This window comes from Rutidosis leptorrhynchoides, chromosome 5 (genome assembly GCF_046630445.1).
Source record: "Rutidosis leptorrhynchoides isolate AG116_Rl617_1_P2 chromosome 5, CSIRO_AGI_Rlap_v1, whole genome shotgun sequence".
NCBI classification, from domain to species: Eukaryota; Viridiplantae; Streptophyta; class Magnoliopsida; order Asterales; family Asteraceae; genus Rutidosis; species Rutidosis leptorrhynchoides.
This window is the reverse complement of record NC_092337.1, coordinates 223,368,051-223,391,289: the sequence shown is the minus strand read 5'-3', so window position 1 is coordinate 223,391,289 and position 23,239 is coordinate 223,368,051. Positions and strand designations below refer to the sequence as shown.

The following is a 23,239-nucleotide window of genomic DNA, read 5'->3' as shown; positions in this document are numbered from 1 at the left end:
AGTAAAGACACTTTCCATCTTTACTTCTAAACAATAATATGCACGTGAAAATTCGAATTTCCATCCTTCGCACTAAAACTTCCATGCGAAATTACAAACACCCACATTTAAAATCAATCTATCACCATAACTTCCTTGTTTGTAACCACTACATGACCTTCTATTCCCACATTACCATTCATTATTATAGATGCACACAACGGCTGTTGAACCGCAGATGTAACTGTCGCAATGCCATTACAAGTTACAAACTTTACCATCCCATGAATTGGGGATGAAACAATGCCCAGCTTACAAACAGCTGTATGCCACAGAAGAATGTTATAGCGCGAAACAGTATTCATTACATACAGATTCAATAAAGCTTTACGCGAAAGCTGCGCATTTTGTTCATCAACAACTTCGATTTCCAACTTTAACTGCCCTATAGGCCATGCAGATTCACCAGAAAAACCTGATAAAGACATTGCGGTTGGCCTTAGCTTGGATTGAACATCCTTTGGCAGTTTGCAAAAACACTGATTATACATAACATCAACACTACTACCAGTGTCGATATGAACTTTCATTATTTGAATATCCAGTCCCGCAATCTTGCATGATATCACAATTGGTTCTTCTAAAAATCCGCAACCATTTTCTGATGCGAAAGTTATGGGCTCAAGTTGCCATTGGTCATAACTTTCAAGCGGTTTTTGCTTCTGTATATTACCATTAACAGTCACCAAGTTTATGACTTGAATTTGCTGCAAAGTATCTGAAAGGACCCGTTCATATACATTATAAACGATTCACAATAGTTGATTACATCGCGAGGTATTTGACCTCTATATGATACATTTTACAAACATTGCATTCATTTTTAAAAGACAAACTTTCTTTACAACGAAAGTTGATGTCATGCACACCATTTCATAATACATCCAACTATAATTGACATAATAATAATCTTGATGAACTCAATGACTCGAATGCAACGTCTTTCAAAATATTCCATGAATGACTTCAAGTAATATCCTTAAAATGAGCTAATGCACAGCGGAAGATTTCTTTAATACCTGAGAATAAACATGCTTTAAAGTGTCAACCAAAAGGTTGGTGAGTTCATAGGTTTATCATAACAAACATTTCAATATATTAATAGACCACAAGATTTCCGTTTATAAATATATGTACACTCGCAAGTGTATAAAAGTATTCTATAAGTTGTAGGCACCCGGTAACAAGCCTTAACGTTCATGTATTACCCTCTGAAGTACACCAGATCAGGTATGTTTAAAATAACCTCGAAGTACTAAAGCATCCCATAGTCAGGATGGGGTTTGTCAGGCCCAATAGATCTATCTTTAGGATTCGTGCCTACCGTACATAGACAAGTAGTTTAATTTTTCCAAGCTAAGGGTATATTTCTGGTTTAAAACCACGTAGAATTAGTTTTAGTACTTGTGCCTAATTCGTAAAATATTTATAAAAACAGCGCATGTATTCTCAGTCCCAAAAATATATATAAAAGGGAGCAAATGAAACTCACCATACTGTATTTCGTAGTAAACATATATATAACGTCATTTAACAAGTGCAAGGTTGGCCTCGGATTCACGAACCTATATTAATTATATATATTTATATGTTGGTCAATATTTGTCTAACAATTCTTGGTCAAGTCATAGTGTACCACAATCCTAATGCTCGAGACTAATATGCAAAAGTCAACAAAAGTCAACAAAAGTCAACTTGACCCAAAATGACTTCTAAAATTTATACGTGTTTATTATATAACTTAACTATAGTCGTTTTATATATTTAAATATATTTATTAGATTTTATAATAATAAAAGTCATTTATTAATAAAAATTTATATTAACGTTTATATATGATAAAATATACTTTTATATATCTTAAGTAGTAAAATTTATAAAGTTCACTTAATATCGTAAAACTATAGTGGTAAGTATTATTAATGTAATTATATTACGCGTGGTGAAAAATATCTTTGTATCCCCTATTTATTTGATAAAATAATATTGATCATAATAATAATAAGTAAAAGTTGTATTATTTTGTAATAATAATTATTATTATTTTATAACAATATTTATATTTACTAAAAATGTTATTATGATAAAATGATAATACTAACATAATAGTAATAATGATATTTTATAATAACAATGATATTTCTATTAAAATAATAACGACGATAGTAATAATAATCATTTTAACAATAATACTAAAATTCAGTTGACTATAACTTCTAATCCGTTCATCGAAACCATTCAATATCTAAATGAAAAGTTCTTAATTTTTCGCTAGCTTTCCAATAACATGCATATCATATACCCTATCTCAGTAGCATATGTATCTAATTCAGGATTCAACAAACCTATCTAAGGACAATATCGAATGTACAAGCATGCATAATTCTATATACTCGAGCACTAGTCAGGGATACACTATTGATATATAAAAGTTAAGTTATGAGTGCTCACATATCAATATTGAGATTCAATATTGCAGGAAAGTACGTAGACGCAACGGAGATGATAAACACTAGATTGACCTCACGAGCATACCCATGAACCATACCCATCACCTCCATAGCTATAACCCATAATTTCCTTAGCTTCGACTCATTCAAAAAACTATTTTGAAATCACTCGGACATCCCTCCGTCGTAATATTTTATGTATACTAATAATATCTTGAAATAATACAGAGCAAAAATATATATATATATATATATATATATATATATATATATATATATATATATATATATATATATATATATATATATATATATATATATATATATATATAAATCGTTTGAGAGAGTTTAGAAAAATATATTTTCAAGTTTCTATGAAATAATGAAACCTATTGAATTCTATTTATAATAGATTTTTGAATTATTAAAGTGAATTATTAAAGTATGAATTATTAAAGTGAATTATTAAAGTATGAATTATTAAAGTGAATTATTAAAGTATGAATTATTAAAGTGAATTATTAAATATTAAAGTGAATTATTAAAGTATGAATTATTAAAGTAAATTATTAAAGTTAAAGTAAAGTAAAAGTAAAGTAAAGGTAAAGTTAAAGTATAATAAAAGTATAAAAACTATGTGTGTATAATACGCGTATAAATATATATAATATTAATTTAAATCGTTATATATATTTAATGAAATAAAATATAAATATCGTTATATTTATTATACTGGTTAAGTAATGAGTTGTCAAAAGTGATTCTAGATATTTATAAAAGTTATATACATTTTAATAATAAAGTTCTTTTTAAACTGAAAACGTTTTTGTACGTTTGAAAATAGATTAATAGAATATTATGGAAACCAATTCTCCACTAGCTTTTGTCTAACTTTCGTAAATGACACTTTTTATTTTTATTTATAAATAGCTTTACAAATTATTCCGAATATCGTTAAGAGGAATAGATTTTCTCAAATCATAGTGGACCTCTCAACAGAGACTTGTAATCATAATTCAATCATTTAATATATTTTTTTTAATTTCGTCGATAATCATATTGAAACAAATACGTTCATATAAAGCATTATACGTTTAAATACTTTGTTGACATTTTCAATTTATAACATATACACATATACATACATATTCATATATGTTCATTTAATGGTTCGTGAATCATTGGAATTTGGTCGAGGTTTAAATGAATGTATAAACATAGTTTAAAATCCTTGAGATTTAACTTAACAAACATTGCTTATCGTGTCAGAATAATATAAAGATAAAGTTTAAATTTAGTCGAAAATTTCCGGGTCGTCACAGTACCTACCCGTTAAAGAAATTTCGTCCCCGAAATTTGATAGAGGTCGTTATGGCTAACAATGAGAATTTTATTATGACGATTATGAAGTTTTATCATGTCTAAGAAGTATGGATAAAATAATTCGATTACTCGAAGCGTATGAGGGAAGTTATCGTAAATGAAGGAAATAAGATTATAGTGATTCGTCATATCTTTTGACGTCATCACAATTGATCTCCGAATTTAAAGAAAATCTTTGTAATCTATATTGGATTTGATGCTTCGGTGATTAAGGAGAATATGATTCTCTTCGAATTAATACGATAATCCATCTTGATTTCTCTGTCGGGTATTTCACTATAAATCCACCTCCTTCGTTTCCTTACAACTCACACCTTCTATTCTTTCTCCCTTAACTCATATTTTAAAGTATTTGTCAATATGCTTCATCCAGTACTGATTCTCGATATACTCCTCACTTTCATATCTGTCGTTCTTCTTTTTCATCTGCCTCCGAAAGAATCTATTTACTTCTACTATACTCTCAGTTTTATAGTGTTTTTAGTTCTTCCGTGTCTTTATATTGTTATATGCATCGATATATACGGTTTATAATTTTTGGGTGGTTGTTGGGTTTTATATCTTCCCTTATATTTCAAAGTCCCTGCTTCTGTCTTCTATAATCATTGTCATCCACAGTTAATACTCCCTCCTATTTGCTGCGATTTATACTCCAATTTCTATTTTGGAGCTTTGTCATTTCGTTTCTTCTTCTTGCGATTAAGCATCGCTTGTAATGGTCCATAATTCGCAGATATAAATTTCGGAATGAACATTGTTAATGTTCTAAGAAGGAAATGGTAATGGAACGGTCTTGATTTGTTAAATTACCAGAATACCCTGGAAATGACCAAATCATCAAGAAATATTTTCTTGATATTTTAGAGGTTAAATAGAATACAAGAGTCGTGTAACATGGCACATGATGATGTTATGATCTGTGAATCATCACGTTTCATTTAAAAACTCAGCATGACTTACTGTAATATAATCACGTTGATCAAGTGTCATTATATTATACTAACTCATGCTTCAGTTCCCAACACTACTTCAAAACATTCATACTTTATACTCGAAGGTTTCAGAATTTAGAAACTAAAACAGTTTCCTTTATGATGTGATACAGATAATGCGAGGGGATAAATGATTTCAGATAAGAATGATTATGAAATATCTTCAGAAATATGGAGGATATTTATAATGGAAGATACGATGATATCTTAGAATATTTAAGATAAGAGGATGATGAAGAATATTGTCCGCAAGGATTTTAGAGCAAGGAGCAAGGTATTTTTAAAGGATTTTAGCACACACTGAATCATTTGGATTCTTTGAATTTAGATTTCGTCCTTGTGATTTGTCCACAGCCTCCTTCATACTTTGCTCAATCCGTTTTCCAGTTCCAAACCTTCTCTTTTTCTCAGCTTTACCACCTTACTATTCTTTGTCATCAAACTTTTTACTGTTAAGATCGTTTACAGTTTTTGATGCTTCGTCAGCATTTCAAGAACTAGTTTGCAGTTCAAAATATTTTTTAGAACTTCACATTCAAAGTATGTAAGTCCAGGAGATAGACGTTTTACGTACACATATAACTGTTGGCGTAGACATGCTGCGAGATTTCAAAATACTGTTTATTGATTTCCGATGATTCGTATGACAATTCTCGTTACAAGATGCGAATGAGTAAATGATGTGATTTCAATAAATATAATGATTTTTTGAAAAGTCAAAGATAATAGAAGTTGTTGGTAAGTTTATTGCTAAGGTGGCGAGATATGAAAGGTTCCCCAGTAACAATGACGAAAGGGCAACGTATCTATCGAGGTTATAATAAGACTAGTCCGACTGAAAAGTCGAAGTTGACTTGCTGGAGCTGTGACAAAATTGGCTACTTTGAAAAGGAATTGAAAAGTCATTTTAGCTAATAAATGCCAAAGGGTCTGACACGGATACGCGTCGAACTATGACTTTGGCTTCGAGAGCTTTTTAGGTACATAACTGTGGGTAATATGTGGTTGGATCATCATCTCGATTGTTCATTGTTTGAAGTGTCTTCTAAAACTTTGGAGAGTTTGAACACAGTTTGTAATCGTTATTATACATATGATGTTCTAACACAGTTTTGAAGTCAAAGTATAGCTTTGAAAGATGTAGGAATCTAAGAGTGATGTCTTCTGTAAAATCATGACTTGGATTTTGATTTGTCAAAATCAGAATGCCTAATCAAATTTGGATGAGAATGGTTATTTTGATTTCTATACAAGAATGTATATTGTTGTGAGATTAGGGATATAGTTGATGATTTGCTTAATCATATTCGAAAAATGTAACATATTAATTGTGAATTTATATATCTCTCGGGTATTACCTACCCGTTAAAATTTTTTTCACAATTAATATTTTGTACAATAGAATTTTATTACAGCCTTTATGAAAATATATATGTCCATATTTTCTTCAGATGTAACATAGATTTAATGAGTTAATATTAAATTAAACTCATTTGATTTACGGTTGAAACTAGAACTGAATAATCCGTAAAGACTTTAGAAATTACTTAACTTTTACGGAGTATTTATTCGATAAAATTGAAATTATAAATTAATACTTCGTTATTTGTTGGTGTTTGTGGAATTCTTGTGAATTTAGCAAGGTACGAATAATGTTATTTGAAAAGTTTCGAGTACATCGACGATGAAAGTGAAAAATCAAACTTATATTTGAATAATTCATTTGATTTATTATGAATTGGGATTTATTGAATTGAGGCTGAGATTGTAGTTAATGATGGTTAAGTTGTGGACGAAGGACGTACATTATTGCATATTAGTAACATGAATTAACCGAGTAGTTAAGATTCACACATAATAGCTTAGTATGAAAATATTTATTATGGTCTAAAAATTTATATATATAAGATATACATATAAATCCTTCAGTGAAAATGAGTTAATACTTCATAACTCATTGATATTACATACTTGTTGTTGATTTATAATGATGTCCACGGTGATTCTTGAACTGACGGAGTTTGTGATGTTATAGGTGCTGCTGATTCTGACAACGCATATGGTACTAACTGTACTGGTGATGTTCATGGTACCGTTGATGCTATTGGTAAATCAAGTCTAGCTTGTAAACCACACATCATTCTTGTCAGGGTTTCTACTCTTCCTTCTATCATTTGGGTTCACTCATCTAATTTATGATTAGGGCTAGAATAGATAATCTCTAAGACTTTAGAGACTACATAATCGTCGTAAAATGTTTCTCCAATGAAGTTATGAATCAATACTTCATCGTTTGTTGTTGTTGGTATTCCTTGGTATCTATAGAGTGTATGTCATTGGTACTCGTGGGATATAGGTTGTGATGCTGAAGTGTGGGATGCGGATGTTATTGTTGGTGGTGGTGATGGTACTGTTGGTGTTGCTGATGGTGGTACTGGTTATGCTGCTGGTGCTGCTGTTGGTGTTTGTAACCCTTGCACCATATTCTCTAAAGCCACTACTCGAGCGCGAAGGTTGTTGACTTCTTCTATTACACCGGGGTGATTGTCGGTTCGGACGATTGGAGAAATAAAATCTAGAATTTGATGTAGTATATAATCATGACGAGATACTCTGAAAATGAGAGAGAAAATGGTGTTTCGGACCGGTTCGCCTGTAAGTGCTTCAGGTTCATCGCCAAGAGGGCAATGTGGTGGATGGAAGGGATCACCTTCTTCTTGTCTCCAATTATTGAGGAGGCTACGAACCTATCCCCAATTCATCCAGAATAGATGATGGCTAATTGGTTGATCCATTCTGGTCACACTGCTTTCGGAGCTTGAGTGGGATTCCATATCAAAATTCGAGGGACTTGAACTAATGACGAATTCCATTTCGTTCGATTGAATAAAGGATTTTTCGATATGAAATGATTTTCCGGCTATCGAGTGGTATTCTAATTACATAGAATTTCTATATATATATCGCAAAAGATTTCGTAGATTACGGAGAAATTTACGGGATATGTCAGGCAAAGTTTACAGTAACAGATATGCTAAGATATGGATTAGCAAATACGCTAACATATGAATTTTGTCTATACACTATTCATGCAATCAATGCAGTAAAACGTGTCTAGACTAAGAATGATAAGCAGGCAATTTCTGACAAAAATGATAAGCAAAACTTTTGACATGCAGACACGGTCGAAGTCCAGGCTCACTAATGCATCCTAATGACTATCAATTAGACATACTAATGCAGACCTGGTTCGCTAAGACCACCGCTCTGATACCAACTGAAAGGACCCGTTCATATACATTATAAACGATTCACAATAGTTGATAACATCGCGAGGTATTTGACCTCTATATGATACATTTTACAAACATTGCATTCGTTTTTAAAAGACAAACTTTCTTTGCAACGACAGTTGATGGCATGCATACCATTTCATAATACATCCAACTATAATTGACATAATAATAATTTTGATGAACTCAATGACTCGAATGCAACGTCTTTCAAAATATGCCAAGAATGACTCCAAGTAATATCCTTAAAATGAGCTAATGAACATCGGAAGATTTCTTTAATACCTGAGAATAAACATGCTCTAAAGTGTCAACTAAAAGGTTGGTGAGTTCATAGGTTTATCATAACAAACACTTCAATATATTAATAGACCACAAGATTTCCGTTTATAAATATATGTACACTCGCAAGTGTATAAAAGTATTCTATAAGTTGTAGGCACCCGGTAACAAGCCTTAACGTTCATGTTTTACCCTCTGAAGTACACCAGATCAGGTGTGTTTAAAATAACCTCGAAGTACTAAAGCATCCCATAGTCAGGATGAGGTTTGTCAGGCCCAATAGATCTATCTTTGGGATTCGCGCCTACCGTACATAGACAAGTAGTTTAATGTTACCAAGCTAAGGGTATATTTCTGGTTTAAAACCACGTAGAATTAGTTTTAGTACTTGTGCCTAATTCGTAAAACATTTATAAAAACAGCGCATGTATTCTCAGTCCCAAAAATATATATAAAAGGGAGCAAATGAAACTCACCATACTGTATTTCGTAGTAAAAATACACATAACGTCATTTAACAAGTGCAAGGTTGGCCTCGAATTCACGAACCTATATTAATTATATATATTTATATGTTGGTCAATATTTGTCTAACAATTTTTGGTCAAGTCATAGTGTACCACAATCCTAATGATCGAGACTAATATGCAAAAGTCAACAAAAGTCAACAAAAGTCAACTTGACCCAAAATGACTTCTAAAATTTATACGTGTTTATTATATAACTTAACTATAGTCGTTTTATATATTTAAATACATTTATTAGATTTTATAATAATAAAAGTCATTTATTAATAAAAATTTATATTAACGTTTATATATGATAAAATATACTTTTATATATCTTAAGTAGTAAAATTTATAAAGTTCACTTAATATCGTAAAACTATAGTGGTAAGTATTATTAATGTAATTATATTACGCGTGGTGAAAAATATCTTTGTATCCCCTATTTATTTGATAAAATAATATTGATCATAATAATAATAAGTAAAAGTTGTATTATTTTGTAATAATAATTATTATTATTCTATAACAATATTTATATTTACTAAATATGTTATTATGATAAAATGATAATACTAACATAATAGTAATAATGATATTTTATAATAACAATGATATTTCTATTAAAATAATAACGACGATAGTAATAATAATCATTTTAATAATAATACTAAAATTCAGTTGACTATAAATTCTAATCCGTTCATCGAAACCATTCGATATCTAAATGAAAAGTTCTTAATTTTTCGCTAGCTTTCCAATGACATGCATATCATATACCCTATCTCAGTAGCATATGTATCTAATTCAGGATTCAACAAACCTATCTAAGGACAATATCGAATGTACAAGCATGCATAATCCTATATACTCGAGCACTAGTAAGGGATACACTATTGATATATAAAAATTAAGTTATGAGTGCTCACGTATCAATATTGAGATTCAATATTGCAGGAAAGTACATAGACGCAACGGAGATGATAAACACTAGATTGACCTCACGAGCATACCCATGAACCATACCCATCACCTCCACAGCTATAACCCATAATTTCCTTAGCTTTGACTCATTCAAAAAACTATTTTGAAATCACTCGGACACCGTCGTAATATTTTATGTATACTAATAATATCTTGAAATAATACAGAGCAAACATATATATATATATATATATATATATATATATATATATATATATATATATATATATATATATATATATATATATATATATATATATATATAATCGATTGAGAGAGTTTAGAGAAATATATTTTCAAGTTTCTATGAAATAATGAAACCTATTGAATTCTATTTATAATAGATTTTTAAATTATTAAAGTGAATTATTAAAGTATGAATTATTAAAGTGAATTATTAAAGTGAATTATTAAAGTATGAATAATTAAAGTGAATTATTAAAGTATGAATTATTAAAGTGAATTATTAAAGTTAAAGTAAAGTAAAAGTAAAGTAAAGGTAAAGTTAAAGTATAGTAAAAGTATAAAAACTATGTATGTATAATACGCGTATAAATATATATAATATTAATTTAAATCGTTATATATATTTAATGAAATAAAATATAAATATGGTTATATTTATTATACTGGTTAAGTAATGAGTTATCAAAAGTGATTCGAGATATTTATAAAAGTTATATACGTTTTAATAATAAAGTTCTTTTTAAACTGAAAACGTTTTTGTATGTTTGAAAATAGATTAATAGAATATTATGGAAACCAATTCTCCACTAGCTTTTGTCTAACTTTCGTAAATGACACTTTTTATTTTTATTTATAAATAGCTTTACAAATTATTCCGAATATCGTTAAGAGGAATAGATTTTCTCAAATCATAGTGGACCTCTCAACAGAGACTTGTAATCATAATTCAATCATTTAATATATTTTTTTTAATTTCGTCGATAATCATATTGAAACAAATACGTTCATATAAAGCATTATACGTTTAAATACTTTGTTGACATTTTCAATTTATAACATATACACATATACATACATATTCATATATGTTCATTTAATGGTTCGTGAATCATTGGAATTTGGTCGAGGTTTAAATGAATGTATAAACATAGTTTAAAATCCTTGAGATTTAACTTAACAAACATTGCTTATCGTGTCAGAATAATATAAAGATAAAGTTTAAATTTAGTCGGAAATTTCCGGGTCGTCATAATACCTACCCGTTAAAGAAATTTCATCCCCGAAATTTGATAGAGGTCGTAATGGCTAACAATGAGAATGTTATTATGACGATTATGAAGTTTTATCATGTCTAAGAAGTATGGATAAAATAATTCAATTACTCGAAGCGTATGAGGGAAGTTATCGTAAATGAAGGAAATAAGATTATAGTGATTCGTCATATCTTTTGACGTCATCACAATTGATCTCCGAATTTAAAGAAAATCTTTATAATCTATATTGGATTTGATGCTTCGGTGATTAAGGAGATTATGATTCTCTTCGAATTAATACGATAATCCATCTTGATTTCTCCGTCGGGTATTTCACTATAAATCCACCTCCTTCATTTCCTTACAACTCACACCTTCTATTCTTTCTCCCTCAACTCATATTTTAAAGTATTTATCAATATGCTTCATCCAGTACTGATTCTCGATATACTCCTCACTTTCATATCTGTCGTTCTTCTTTTTCATCTGCCTCCAGAAGAATCTATTTACTTCTACTATACTCTCAGTTTTATTGTGTTTTAAGTTCTTCCGTGTCTTTATATTGCTATATGCATCGATATATACGGTTTATAATTTTTGGGTGGTTGTTGGGTTTTATATCTTCCCTTATATTTCAAAGTCCCTGCTTCTATCTTCTATAATCATTGTCATTCACAGTTAATACTCCCTCCTATTTGCTGCGAGTTATACTCCAATTTCTATTTTGGAGCTTTATCCTTTTGTTTCTTCTTCTTGCGATTAAGCATCGCTTGTAATGGTCCATAATTCGCAGATATAAATTTCGGAATGAACATTGTTAATGTTCAAAGAAGGAAATGGTAATGGCACGGTCTTGATTTGTTAAATTACCAGAATACCATGGAAAAGACCGAATCATCAAGAAATATTTTCTTGATATTTTAGAGGTTAAATAGAATACAAGAGTCGTGTAACATGGCACATGATGATGTTATGATCTGTGAATCATCATGTTTCATTTAAAAACTCAGCATGACTTACTGTAATATAATCACGTTGATCAAGTATCATTATATTATACTAACTCATGCTTCAGTTCCCAACACTACTTCAAAACATTTATACTTTATACTCGAAGGTTTCAGAATTTAGAAACTAAAACAGTTTCCTTTATGATGTGATACATATAACGCGAGGGGATAAATGATTTCAGATAAGAATGATTATGAAAATATCTTCAGAAATATGGAGGATATTTATAATGGAAGATACGATGATATCTTAGAATATTTAAGATAAGGGGATGATGAAGAATATTGTCCGCAAGGGTTTTAGAGCAAGGAGCAAGGTATTTGTTAAGGATTTCAGCAGACACTGAATCATTTAGATTCTTTGAAGGTAGATTTCATCCTTGTGATTTGTCCACAGCCTCCTTCATACTTTGCTCAATCCGTTTTAAAGTTCCAAACGTTCTCTTTTTCTCAGCTTTACCACCTTACTATTCTTTGTCATCAAACTTTTTACTGTTAAGATCGTTTACAGTTTTTGATGCTTCGTCAGTATTTCAAGAACTAGTTTGCAGTTCAAAATATTTTTCAGAACTTCACATTTAAAGTATGTAAGTCCAGGAGATAGACGTTTTACGTACACACATAACTGTTGGCGTAGACATGCTGCGAGATTTCAAAATACTGTTTACTGATTTTCGATGATTCGTATGACAATTCTCGTTACAAGATGCGAATGAGTAAATGATGTGATTTCAATAAATATAATGATTTTTCGAAAAGTCAAAGATAATTGAAGTTGTTGGTAAGTTTATTGCTAAGGTGGCGAGATATGAAAGGTTCCCCAGTAACGATGATGAAATGGCAACGTATCTATCGAGGTTATAATAAGACTAGTCCGACTGAAAAGTCGAAGTTGACTTGCTGGAGCTGTGACAAAACTGGCTACTTTGAAAAGGAATTGAAAAGTCATTTTAGCTAATAAATGCCAAAGGGTCTGACACGGATACGCGTCGAACTATGACTTTGGCTTTGAGAGCTTTTTAGGTACATAACTGTGGGTAATATGTGGTTGGATCATCATCTCGATTGTTCATTGTTTGAAGTGTCTTCTAAAACTTCGGAGAGTTTGAACACAGTTTGTAATCGTTATTATACATATGATGTTCTAACACAGTTTTAAAGTCAAAGTATAGCTTTGAAAGATGTAGGAATCTAAGAGTGATGTCTTCTGTTAAATCATGACTTGGATTTTGATTTGTCAAAATCAGAATGCGTAATCAAATTTGGGTGAGAATGGTTGTTTTGATTTCTATACAAGAATGTATATTGTTGTGAGATTAGGGATATAGTTGAGGATTTGCTTAATCAGATTCGAAAAATGTAACATATTAATTGTGAATTTATATATCTCTCGGGTATTACCTACCCGTTAATTTTTTTTTCACAATTAATATTTTGTACAACAGAATTTTATTACAGTCTTTATGAAAATATATATATGCATATTTTCTTCAGATGTAACATAGATTTAATGAGTTAATATTAAATTAAACTCATTTGATTTACGGTTGAAACTAGAACTGAATAATCCCTAAAGACTTTAGAAATTACTTAACTTTTAAGGAGTATTTATTCAATAAAATTGAAATTATAAATTAATACTTCGTTATTTGTTGGTGTTTGTGGAATTATTGTGAATTTCGCAAGGTACAAATAATGTTATTTGAAAAGTTTCGAGTACATCGACGATGAAAGTGAAAAATCAAACTTATATTTGAATAATTCATTTGATTTATTATGAATTGGGATTTATTGAATTGAGGCAGAGATTGTAGTTAATGATGGTTAAGTTGTGGACAAAGGACGTACATTATTGCATATTAGTAACATGAATTAACCGAGTAGTTAAGATTCACACATAATAGCTTAGTACGGAAATATTTATTATGGTCTAAAAATTTATATATATAAGATATACATATAAATCCTTGCACCATATTCTCTAAAGCAACTACTCGAGCGCGAAGCTCGTTGACTTCTTCTACTACACCGGGGTGATTGTCGGTTCGGATGAGTGGATAAATAAAATCTAGAATTTGATGTAGTATATAATCGTGACGAGATACTCTGGAAATGAGAGAGAAAATGGTGTTTTGGACCAGTTCGCCGGTAAGTGCTTCAGGTTCATCGCCAAGAGGGCAATGTGGTGGATGGAAGGGATCACCTTCTTCTTGTCTCCAATTATTGAGGAGGCTACGAACCTATTCCCAATTCATCCAGAATAGATGATGGCTAATTGGTTGATCCATTCCGGTCACACTGCTTTCGGAGCTTGAGTGGGATTCCATATCAAAATTCGAGGGACTTGAACTAATGACGAATTCCATTTCGTTCGATTGAATAAAGGATTTTTCGATATGAAATGATTTTCTGGCTATCGAGTGGTATTCTAATTACATAGAATATCTATATATATATAGCGCAAAAGATTTTGTAGATTACGGAGGAATTTACTGGATATGTCAGGCAAAGTTTATAGTAACAGATACGCTAAGATATGGATTAGCAGGTACGCTAAGATATGAATTTTGTCTATACACTATTCATGCAATCAATGTAGTAAAACGTGTCTAGACTAAGAATGATAAGCAGGCAATTACTGACAAAAATGATAAGCAAAACTTTTGACATGCAGACACGGTCGAAGTCCAGGCTCACTAATGCATCCTAACGACTATCAGTTAGACACACTAATGCAGACCTGGTTCTCTAAGACCACCGCTCTGATACCAACTGAAAGGACCCGTTCATATACATTATAAACGATTCAAAATAGTTGATTACATCGCGAGGTATTTGACCTCTATATGATACATTTTACAAACATTGCATTCGTTTTTAAAAGACAAACTTTCTTTACAACAAAAGTTGATGGCATGCACACCATTTCATAATACATCCAACTATAATTGACATAATAATTGTAGTGACCCGAACTTTTCCATGTTTATATATATTAATTGAGATTGATATTAACATGATTAAATGTTTCCAACATGTTAAGCAATCAAACTTGTTAAGACTTGATTAATTGAAATATGTTTCATATAGACAAATGACCACCCAAGTTGACCGGTGATTTACGAACGTTAAAACTTGTAAAAACTATATGATGACAAATATATGGATATATATATATAGTTAACATGATACTATGATAAGTAATCATATCATTAAGTATATTAACAATGAACTACATATGTAAAAACAAGACTACTAACTTAATGATTTCTAAACGAGACATATATGTAACGATTATCGTTGTAAAGACATTTAATGTATATGTATCATATTAAGAGATATTCATACATGATAATATCATGATAATATAATAATTTAAAATCTCATTTGATATTATAAACATTGGGTTAACAACATTTAACAAGATCGTTAACCTAAAGGTTTCAAAACAACACTTACGTGTAACGACTAACGATGACTTAACGACTCAGTTAAAATGTATATACATGTAGTGTTTTAATATGTATTTATACACTTTTGAAAGACTTCAATACACTTATCAAAATACTTCTACTTAACAAAAATGCTTACAATTACATCCTCGTTCAGTTTCATCAACAATTCTACTCGTATGCACCCGTATTCGTACTCGTACAATACACAGCTTTTAGATGTATGTACTATTGGTATATACACTCCAATGATCAGCTCTTAGCAGCCCATGTGAGTCACCTAACACATGTGGGAACCATCATTTGGCAACTAGCATGAAATATCTCATAAAATTACAAAAATATGAGTAATCATTCATGACTTATTTACATGAAAACAAAATTACATATCCTTTATATCTAATCCATACACCAACGACCAAAAACACCTACAAACCCTTTCATTCTTCGATTTTCTTCATCTAATTGATCTCTCTCAAGTTCTACCTTCAAGTTCTAAGTGTTCTTCATATATTCTACAAGTTCTAGTTATATAAAATCAAGAATACTTTCAAGTTTGCTAGCTCACTTCCAATCTTGTAAGGTGATCATCCAACCTCAAGAAATCTTTGTTTCTTACAGCAGGTTATCATTCTAATACAAGGTAATAATCATATTCAAACTTTGGTTCAATTTCTATAACTATAACAATCTTATTTCAAGTGATGATCTTACTTGAACTTGTTTTCGTGTCATGATTCTGCTTCAAGAACTTCGAGCCATCCAAGGATCCGTTGAAGCTAGATCCATTTTTCTCTTTTCCAGTAGGTTTATCTAAGGAACTTAAGGTAGTAATGATGTTCATAACATCATTCGATTCATACATATAAAGCTATCTTATTCGAAGGTTTAAACTTGTAATCACTAGAACATAGTTTAGTTAATTCTAAACTTGTTCGCAAACAAAAGTTAATCCTTCTAACTTGACTTTTAAAATCAACTAAACACATGTTCTATATCTATATGATATGCTAACTTAATGATTTAAAACCTGGAAACACGAAAAACACCGTAAAACCGGATTTACGCCGTCGTAGTAACACCGCGGGCTGTTTTGGGTTAGTTAATTTAAAACTATGATAAACTTTGATTTTAAAGTTGTTATTCTGAGAAAATGATTTTTATTATGAACATGAAACTATATCCAAAAATTATGGTTAAACTCAAAGTGGAAGTATGTTTTCTAAAATGGTCATCTAGACGTCGTTCTTTCGACTGAAATGACTACCTTTACAAAAATGACTTGTAACTTATTTTTCTGACTATAAACCTATACTTTTTCTGTTTAGATTCATAAAATAGAGTTCAATATGAAACCATAGAAATTTGATTCACTCAAAACGGATTTAAAATGAAGAAGTTATGGGTAAAACAAGATTGGATAATTTTTCTCATTTTAGCTACGTGAAAATTGGTAACAAATCTATTCCAACCATAACTTAATCAACTTGTATTGTATATTATGTAATCTTGAGATACCATAGACACGTATACAATGTTTCGACCTATCATGTCGACACATCTATATATATTTCGGAACAACCATAGACACTCTATATGTGAATGTTGGAGTTAGCTATACAGGGTTGAGGTTGATTCCAAAATATATATAGTTTGAGTTGTGATCAATACTGAGATACGTATACATTGGGTCGTGGATTGATTCAAGATAATATTTATCGATTTATTTCTGTACATCTAACTTTGTACAACTAGTTGTAGGTTACTAACGAGGACAGCTGACTTAATAAACTTAAAACATCAAAATATATTAAAAGTGTTGTAAATATATTTTGAACATACTTTGATATATATGTATATATTGTTATAGGTTCGTGAATCAACCAGTGGCCAAGTCTTACTTCCCGACGAAGTAAAAATCTGTGAAAGTGAGTTATAGTCCCACTTTTAAAATCTAATATTTTTGGGATGAGAATACATACAGGTTTTATAAATGATTTACAAAATAGACACAAGTACGTGAAACTACATTCTATGGTTGAATTATCGAAATCGAATATGCCCCTTTTTATTAAGTCTGGTAATCTAAGAATTAGGAAACAGACACCCTAATTGACGCGAATCCTAAAGATAGATCTATTGGGCCTAACAAACCCCATCCAAAGTACCGGATGCTTTACTACTTCGAAATTTATATCATATCCGAAGGGTGTCCCGGAATGATGGGGATATTCTTATATATGCATCTTGTTAATGTCGGTTACCAGGTGTTCACCATATGAATGATTTTTATCTCTATGTATGGGATGTGTATTGAAATATGAAATCTTGTGGTCTATTATTATGATTTGATATATATAGGTTAAACCTATAACTCACCAACATTTTTGTTGACGTTTTAAGCATGTTTATTCTCAAGTGATTATTAAGAGCTTCCACTGTCGCATACTTAAATAAGGACGAGATTTGGAGTCCATGCTTGTATGATATTGTGTAAAAACTGCATTCAAGAAACTTATTTTGTTGTAACATATTTGTATTGTAAACCATTATGTAATGGTCGTGTGTAAACAGGATATTTTAGATTATCATTATTTGATAATCTACGTAAAGCTTTTTAAAACCTTTATCTATGAAATAAAGGTTATGGTTTGTTTTAAAAATGAATGCAGTCTTTGAAAAACGTCTCATATAGAGGTCAAAACCTCGCAACGAAATCAATTAATATGGAACGTTTTTAATCAATAAGAACGAGACATTTCAGTTGGTATCCTAGCATTGGTCTTAGAGAACCAGAATTTTGCATTAGTGTGTCTTATCGAGTTTGTTAGAATGCATTAGTGAGTCTGGACTTCGACCGTGTTTACTTGAAAAATGATTGCTTAACAAATTTTGTTGGAAACTATATATTTTTAACATGTGAATATTATGTGATATATTAATCTCTTAACACGTTTGATATTATGTGATAGATGTCTACCTCTAGAACAAGTCCCATTGACTCACCTAATAATAATGAAGAGTCAAATGTAAATTGGAATGATTCGTGGACTGATTCACAAGTTCCCGAAGAGGAACCGGAAGAAGAGTCGGAACCGGAAGAAGAATCGGAACCGGAAGAAGAATCGGAACCGGATGAAGAAATAGAACCGGTTGGGGAAATAATAAAACGGTTAAGTAAAAGAAAATCCTCAACCAACCGATCAAGGTTAATTATGGTCAATGGTGTTTCCGTCAAGGAAGCAAAATATTAGGAGGATTACCAATTCTCCGATGAATCGGATTCCGACGAGAATTTCGATGATGTTATAGAAATTACCCTAATTGAATTTAAAAAGGCAAAATAAAATAATAAGGGAAAGGGCATAAAAATAGAGAAATCTAATTCCAACCCCGATGAACTTTATATGTATCGTCAACCCCCGATGTCCTTAAGTTGTAACAATGACCCGGGAACCTCTAAACCACCAGGTTTTTCTAAACCAATGTGGAAAACGACGGCTCGTATTAGGGGAACATCATATACCCCTAGAAACTTGGCAAAACGAACCAAAACCGAAGAAGAAGAAACAAGCGAGTCGAAATAAGATAGTTGTATTCGTGTGGTGTAATATATGTAATATAGTGTGCTTATGCTTTATGATATATGTAAAAATTGCTTGTATTAATAAGTATTTTTTTATGAATCTAACTCTTATCTATTTTACAGTATAAAAACACAAAATGGATAGACAACCCAATATTTTAAGAGACCTACCCGGAGACATGATTGATGAAATCTTGTCTAGAGTCGGTCAGAATTCTTCGGCACAACTATTTAAGGTGAGATCAGTTTATTAGACATTCGAAGAATGTTCCAAGAATGCCTTGGTTTATAAAAGGCTTTCGTTCGAAAGATGGGGGATATCACATTGGGAAATCCATAAGTTACGATGTGTTTACTTTGACGCATATATTGAGGGGAACCCAAATGCTATTTTACGCAATGGGTTAAGAAATTATTTTGACTCAATATATCCGAATATTGGACTTCGTGATTTAGAAAAAGCGGCTAACATGCAACATAAAGAAGCATGTTATGTTTACGGATTAGTAATGTTCGCTTCTCACCAAAGTGAGAACAAGAACATCGGGCTACAACTATTAAACAAAATGTTTCCACAAGTGACGGAGTCAGTAATTGGGGTAAGAAATGAGGTTTTTAGATTGTTACGGGACTGTTGGACATTACGTAACCCTCGTCCCTTTGACGACGTTACAACACGCTGTCTTATCAACGGCCATAACGGTTATGTTCCACAAGACCAAGGATGGGAAGTAATCCTAGTAAAACCAGAATGCATGACTTGTTTCTGAACGTATGAATTACGTGTCTTTATTGCCTTTGCTGAACGACTTGTGTACTAGCTAGAATTATCTTCACAACCATCTTGTATCAAATTTATTGTGTGCTATATTTCATGCTATATGTAAAATAAGCGGTATTGTAAGTTTGTAAAATATTGTGTAAAAGTTTGAACGCGAAATATTATTATAATCAGTTTTTCATATAGAATTGTAGTAGTTGAATTGTATATTAGCTACTAAGTATGAACTTAACGGGTAGGTACTACCCGAATTTAAATTTATAAAACGCTAATATGAAGAAAAAGCTTTTATAAATGAGTTCATATTATGCTACGAAATACTATTAACTACTCTTAATATTCTGTCTGATTAACTTGTTCCGTTTGACTATTTTGAAGGAAATGGCACCGACTACTCGACACACCGTGAATATGAATGAAGAGGAATTCCGTACTTTTCTAGCTTCAAACATAGCCGCAGTACAGGCTGCGCTACATACCAACAATAACCTTGGATCTAGCAGTACAAAAAATCGTGTAGGATGCACCTACAAAGAATTCACTGCCTGCAAACCTTTGGAATTTGATGGAACCGAAGGACCGATCGGATTGAAAAGGTGGACCGAGAAGGTCGAATCGGTGTTTGCCATAAGTAAGTGTACTGAAGAGGACAAAGTGAAGTACGCTACGCATACCTTCACAGGTTCTGCGTTAACATGGTGGAATACCTATCTAGAGCAAGTGGGACAAGACGATGCATACGCAATACCGTAGTCAGCATTCAAGCACTTGATGAACGAGAAGTACCGTCCCAGAACCGAGGTCAATAAGCTCAAGACAGAATTTAGAGGGTTACGAACCCAAGGATTTGATATTACCACGTACGAAAGACGATTCACAGAATTGTGCCTATTGTGTCCGGGAGCATTCGAAGATGAGGAAGAGAAGATTGACGCGTTTGTGAAAGGATTACCGGAAAGAATCCAAGAAGATATAAGTTCACACGAGCCCGCCTCCATACAACAGGCATGTAGAATGGCTCACAAACTAGTGAACCAGATTGAAGAAAGAATTAAAGAACAGACTGCTGAAATGGCCAATGTGAAGCAAGTCAAAAGAAAGTGGGAGGAAAACGGTGATAAGAATCACCAATACAACAACAACAGCAATTACAACAATAATCGCAATAATTATCCCAACAATCGCAACATCAATCGTAACTACAACAAACGGCCCAACAACAACAACAACAACAGCAACTACAACAATCATCCCAATAACAATAATAACCGCAACAACAACAACAATCAGAAGCAGCTATGCCAAAGGTGTGAAAAGTATCACTCGGGGTTCTGCACCAAATTTTACAACAAGTGTAAAAGAAATGGTCATAGCGTAGCGAAGTGTGAGGTCTACGGACCAGGGGTTAATAGAACGAAAGGAACAAATGGTGTCGGAACGAGTAATGGCGGAGCAAGTAGTGTCGGAGCAAGTTATGCCAATGTAGTTTGTTATAAATGTGGAAAACCGGGCCACATTATTAGAAATTGCCCGAACCAGGAGAACACGAATGGACAAGGCCGCGGAAGAGTTTTCAATATTAATGCGGCAGAGGCACAGGAAGACCCGGAGCTTGTTACGGGTACGTTTCTTATTGACAATAAATCTGCTTACGTTTTATTTGATTCGGGTGCGGATAGAAGCTATATGAGTAGAGATTTTTGTGCTAAATTAAGTTGTCCATTGACACCTTTGGATAGTAAATTTTTACTCGAATTAGCAAATGGTAAATTAATTTCAGCAGATAATATATGTCGGAATCGAGAAATTAAACTGGTTAGCGAAACATTTAAGATTGATTTGATACCAGTAGAGTTAGGGAGTTTTGATGTGATAATCGGTATGGACTGGTTGAAAGAAGTGAAAGTAGAGATCGTTTGTTACAAAAATGCAATTCGCATTATACGAGAAAAAGGAAAACCCTTAATGGTGTACGGAGAAAAGGGCAACACGAAGCTACATCTTATTAGTAATTTGAAGGCACAAAAACTAATTAGAAAAGGTTGCTATGCTGTTCTAGCACACATCGAGAAAGTACAAACTGAAGAAAAGAGCATCAATGATGTTCCCATTGCAAAAGAATTTCCCGACGTATTTTCGAAAGAATTACCGGGATTACCCCCACATCGATCCGTTGAATTTCAAATAGATTTTGTACCAGGAGCTGCACCAATAGCTCGTGCTCCTTACAGACTCGCACCCAGCGAGATGAAAGAACTGCAAAGCCAATTACAAGAACTTTTAGAGCGTGGTTTCATTCGACCAAGCACATCACCGTGGGGAGCTCCTGTTTTGTTTGTCAAGAAGAAAGATGGTACATTCAGGTTGTGTATCGACTACCGAGAGTTGAACAAACTTACCATCAATAACTGCTACCCACTACAAGGCTCGTCTATTTATTCAAAGATTGACTTACGTTCCGGGTATCATCAAATGCGGGTGAAAGAAGATGATATTCCAAAGACTGCTTTCAGAACACGTTACGGTCATTACGAGTTTATGGTCATGCCGTTTGGTTTAACTAATGCACCAGCTGTGTTCATGGACCTTATGAACCGAGTGTGTGGACCATACCTTGACAAGTTTGTTATTGTTTTCATTGATGACATACTTATTTACTCAAAGAATGACCAAGAACATGGTGAACATTTGTGAAAGGTGTTAGAAGTATTGAGGAAGGAAGAATTGTACGCTAAGTTTTCAAAGTGTGCATTTTGGTTGGAAGAAGTTCAATTCCTCGGTCACATAGTGAACAAAGAAGGTATTAAGGTGGATCCGGCAAAGATAGAAACTGTTGAAAAGTGGGAAACCCCGAAAACTCCGAAACACATATGCCAGTATTTAGGACTAGCTGGTTACTACAGAAGGTTCATCCAAGACTTTTCCAGAATAGCAAAACCCTTGACTGCATTAACGCATAAAGGGAAGAAATTTGAATGGAATGATGAACAAGAGAAAGCGTTTCAGTTATTGAAGAAAAAGCTAACTACGGCACCTATATTGTCATTGCCTGAAGGGAATGATGATTTTGTGATTTATTGTGACGCATCAAAGCAAGGTCTCGGTTGTGTATTAATGCAACGAACGAAGGTGATTGCTTATGCATCTAGACAATTGAAGATTCACAAACAAAATTATACGACGCATGATTTGGAATTAGGCGCGGTTGTTTTTGCATTAAAGACTTGGAGGCACTACTTATATGGGGTCAAAAGTATTATA

The 23,239-nt window shown here is 32.1% G+C and overlaps 1 protein-coding gene across 1 annotated transcript in view; it reads right to left on the bottom strand.

The window, feature by feature from the left end:
• Positions 1-113: 113 nt before the first annotated feature.
• The window catches only part of LOC139849288 (uncharacterized), a 43,964-nt gene continuing 20,838 nt past the window's right edge, over positions 114-23,239 (bottom strand). Inside the window, exon 3 of the mRNA XM_071838944.1 lies at positions 114-701. Within this exon, the coding sequence (XP_071695045.1) occupies positions 114-701 (588 nt within the window). The remainder of the gene's footprint in view (positions 702-23,239) is intronic.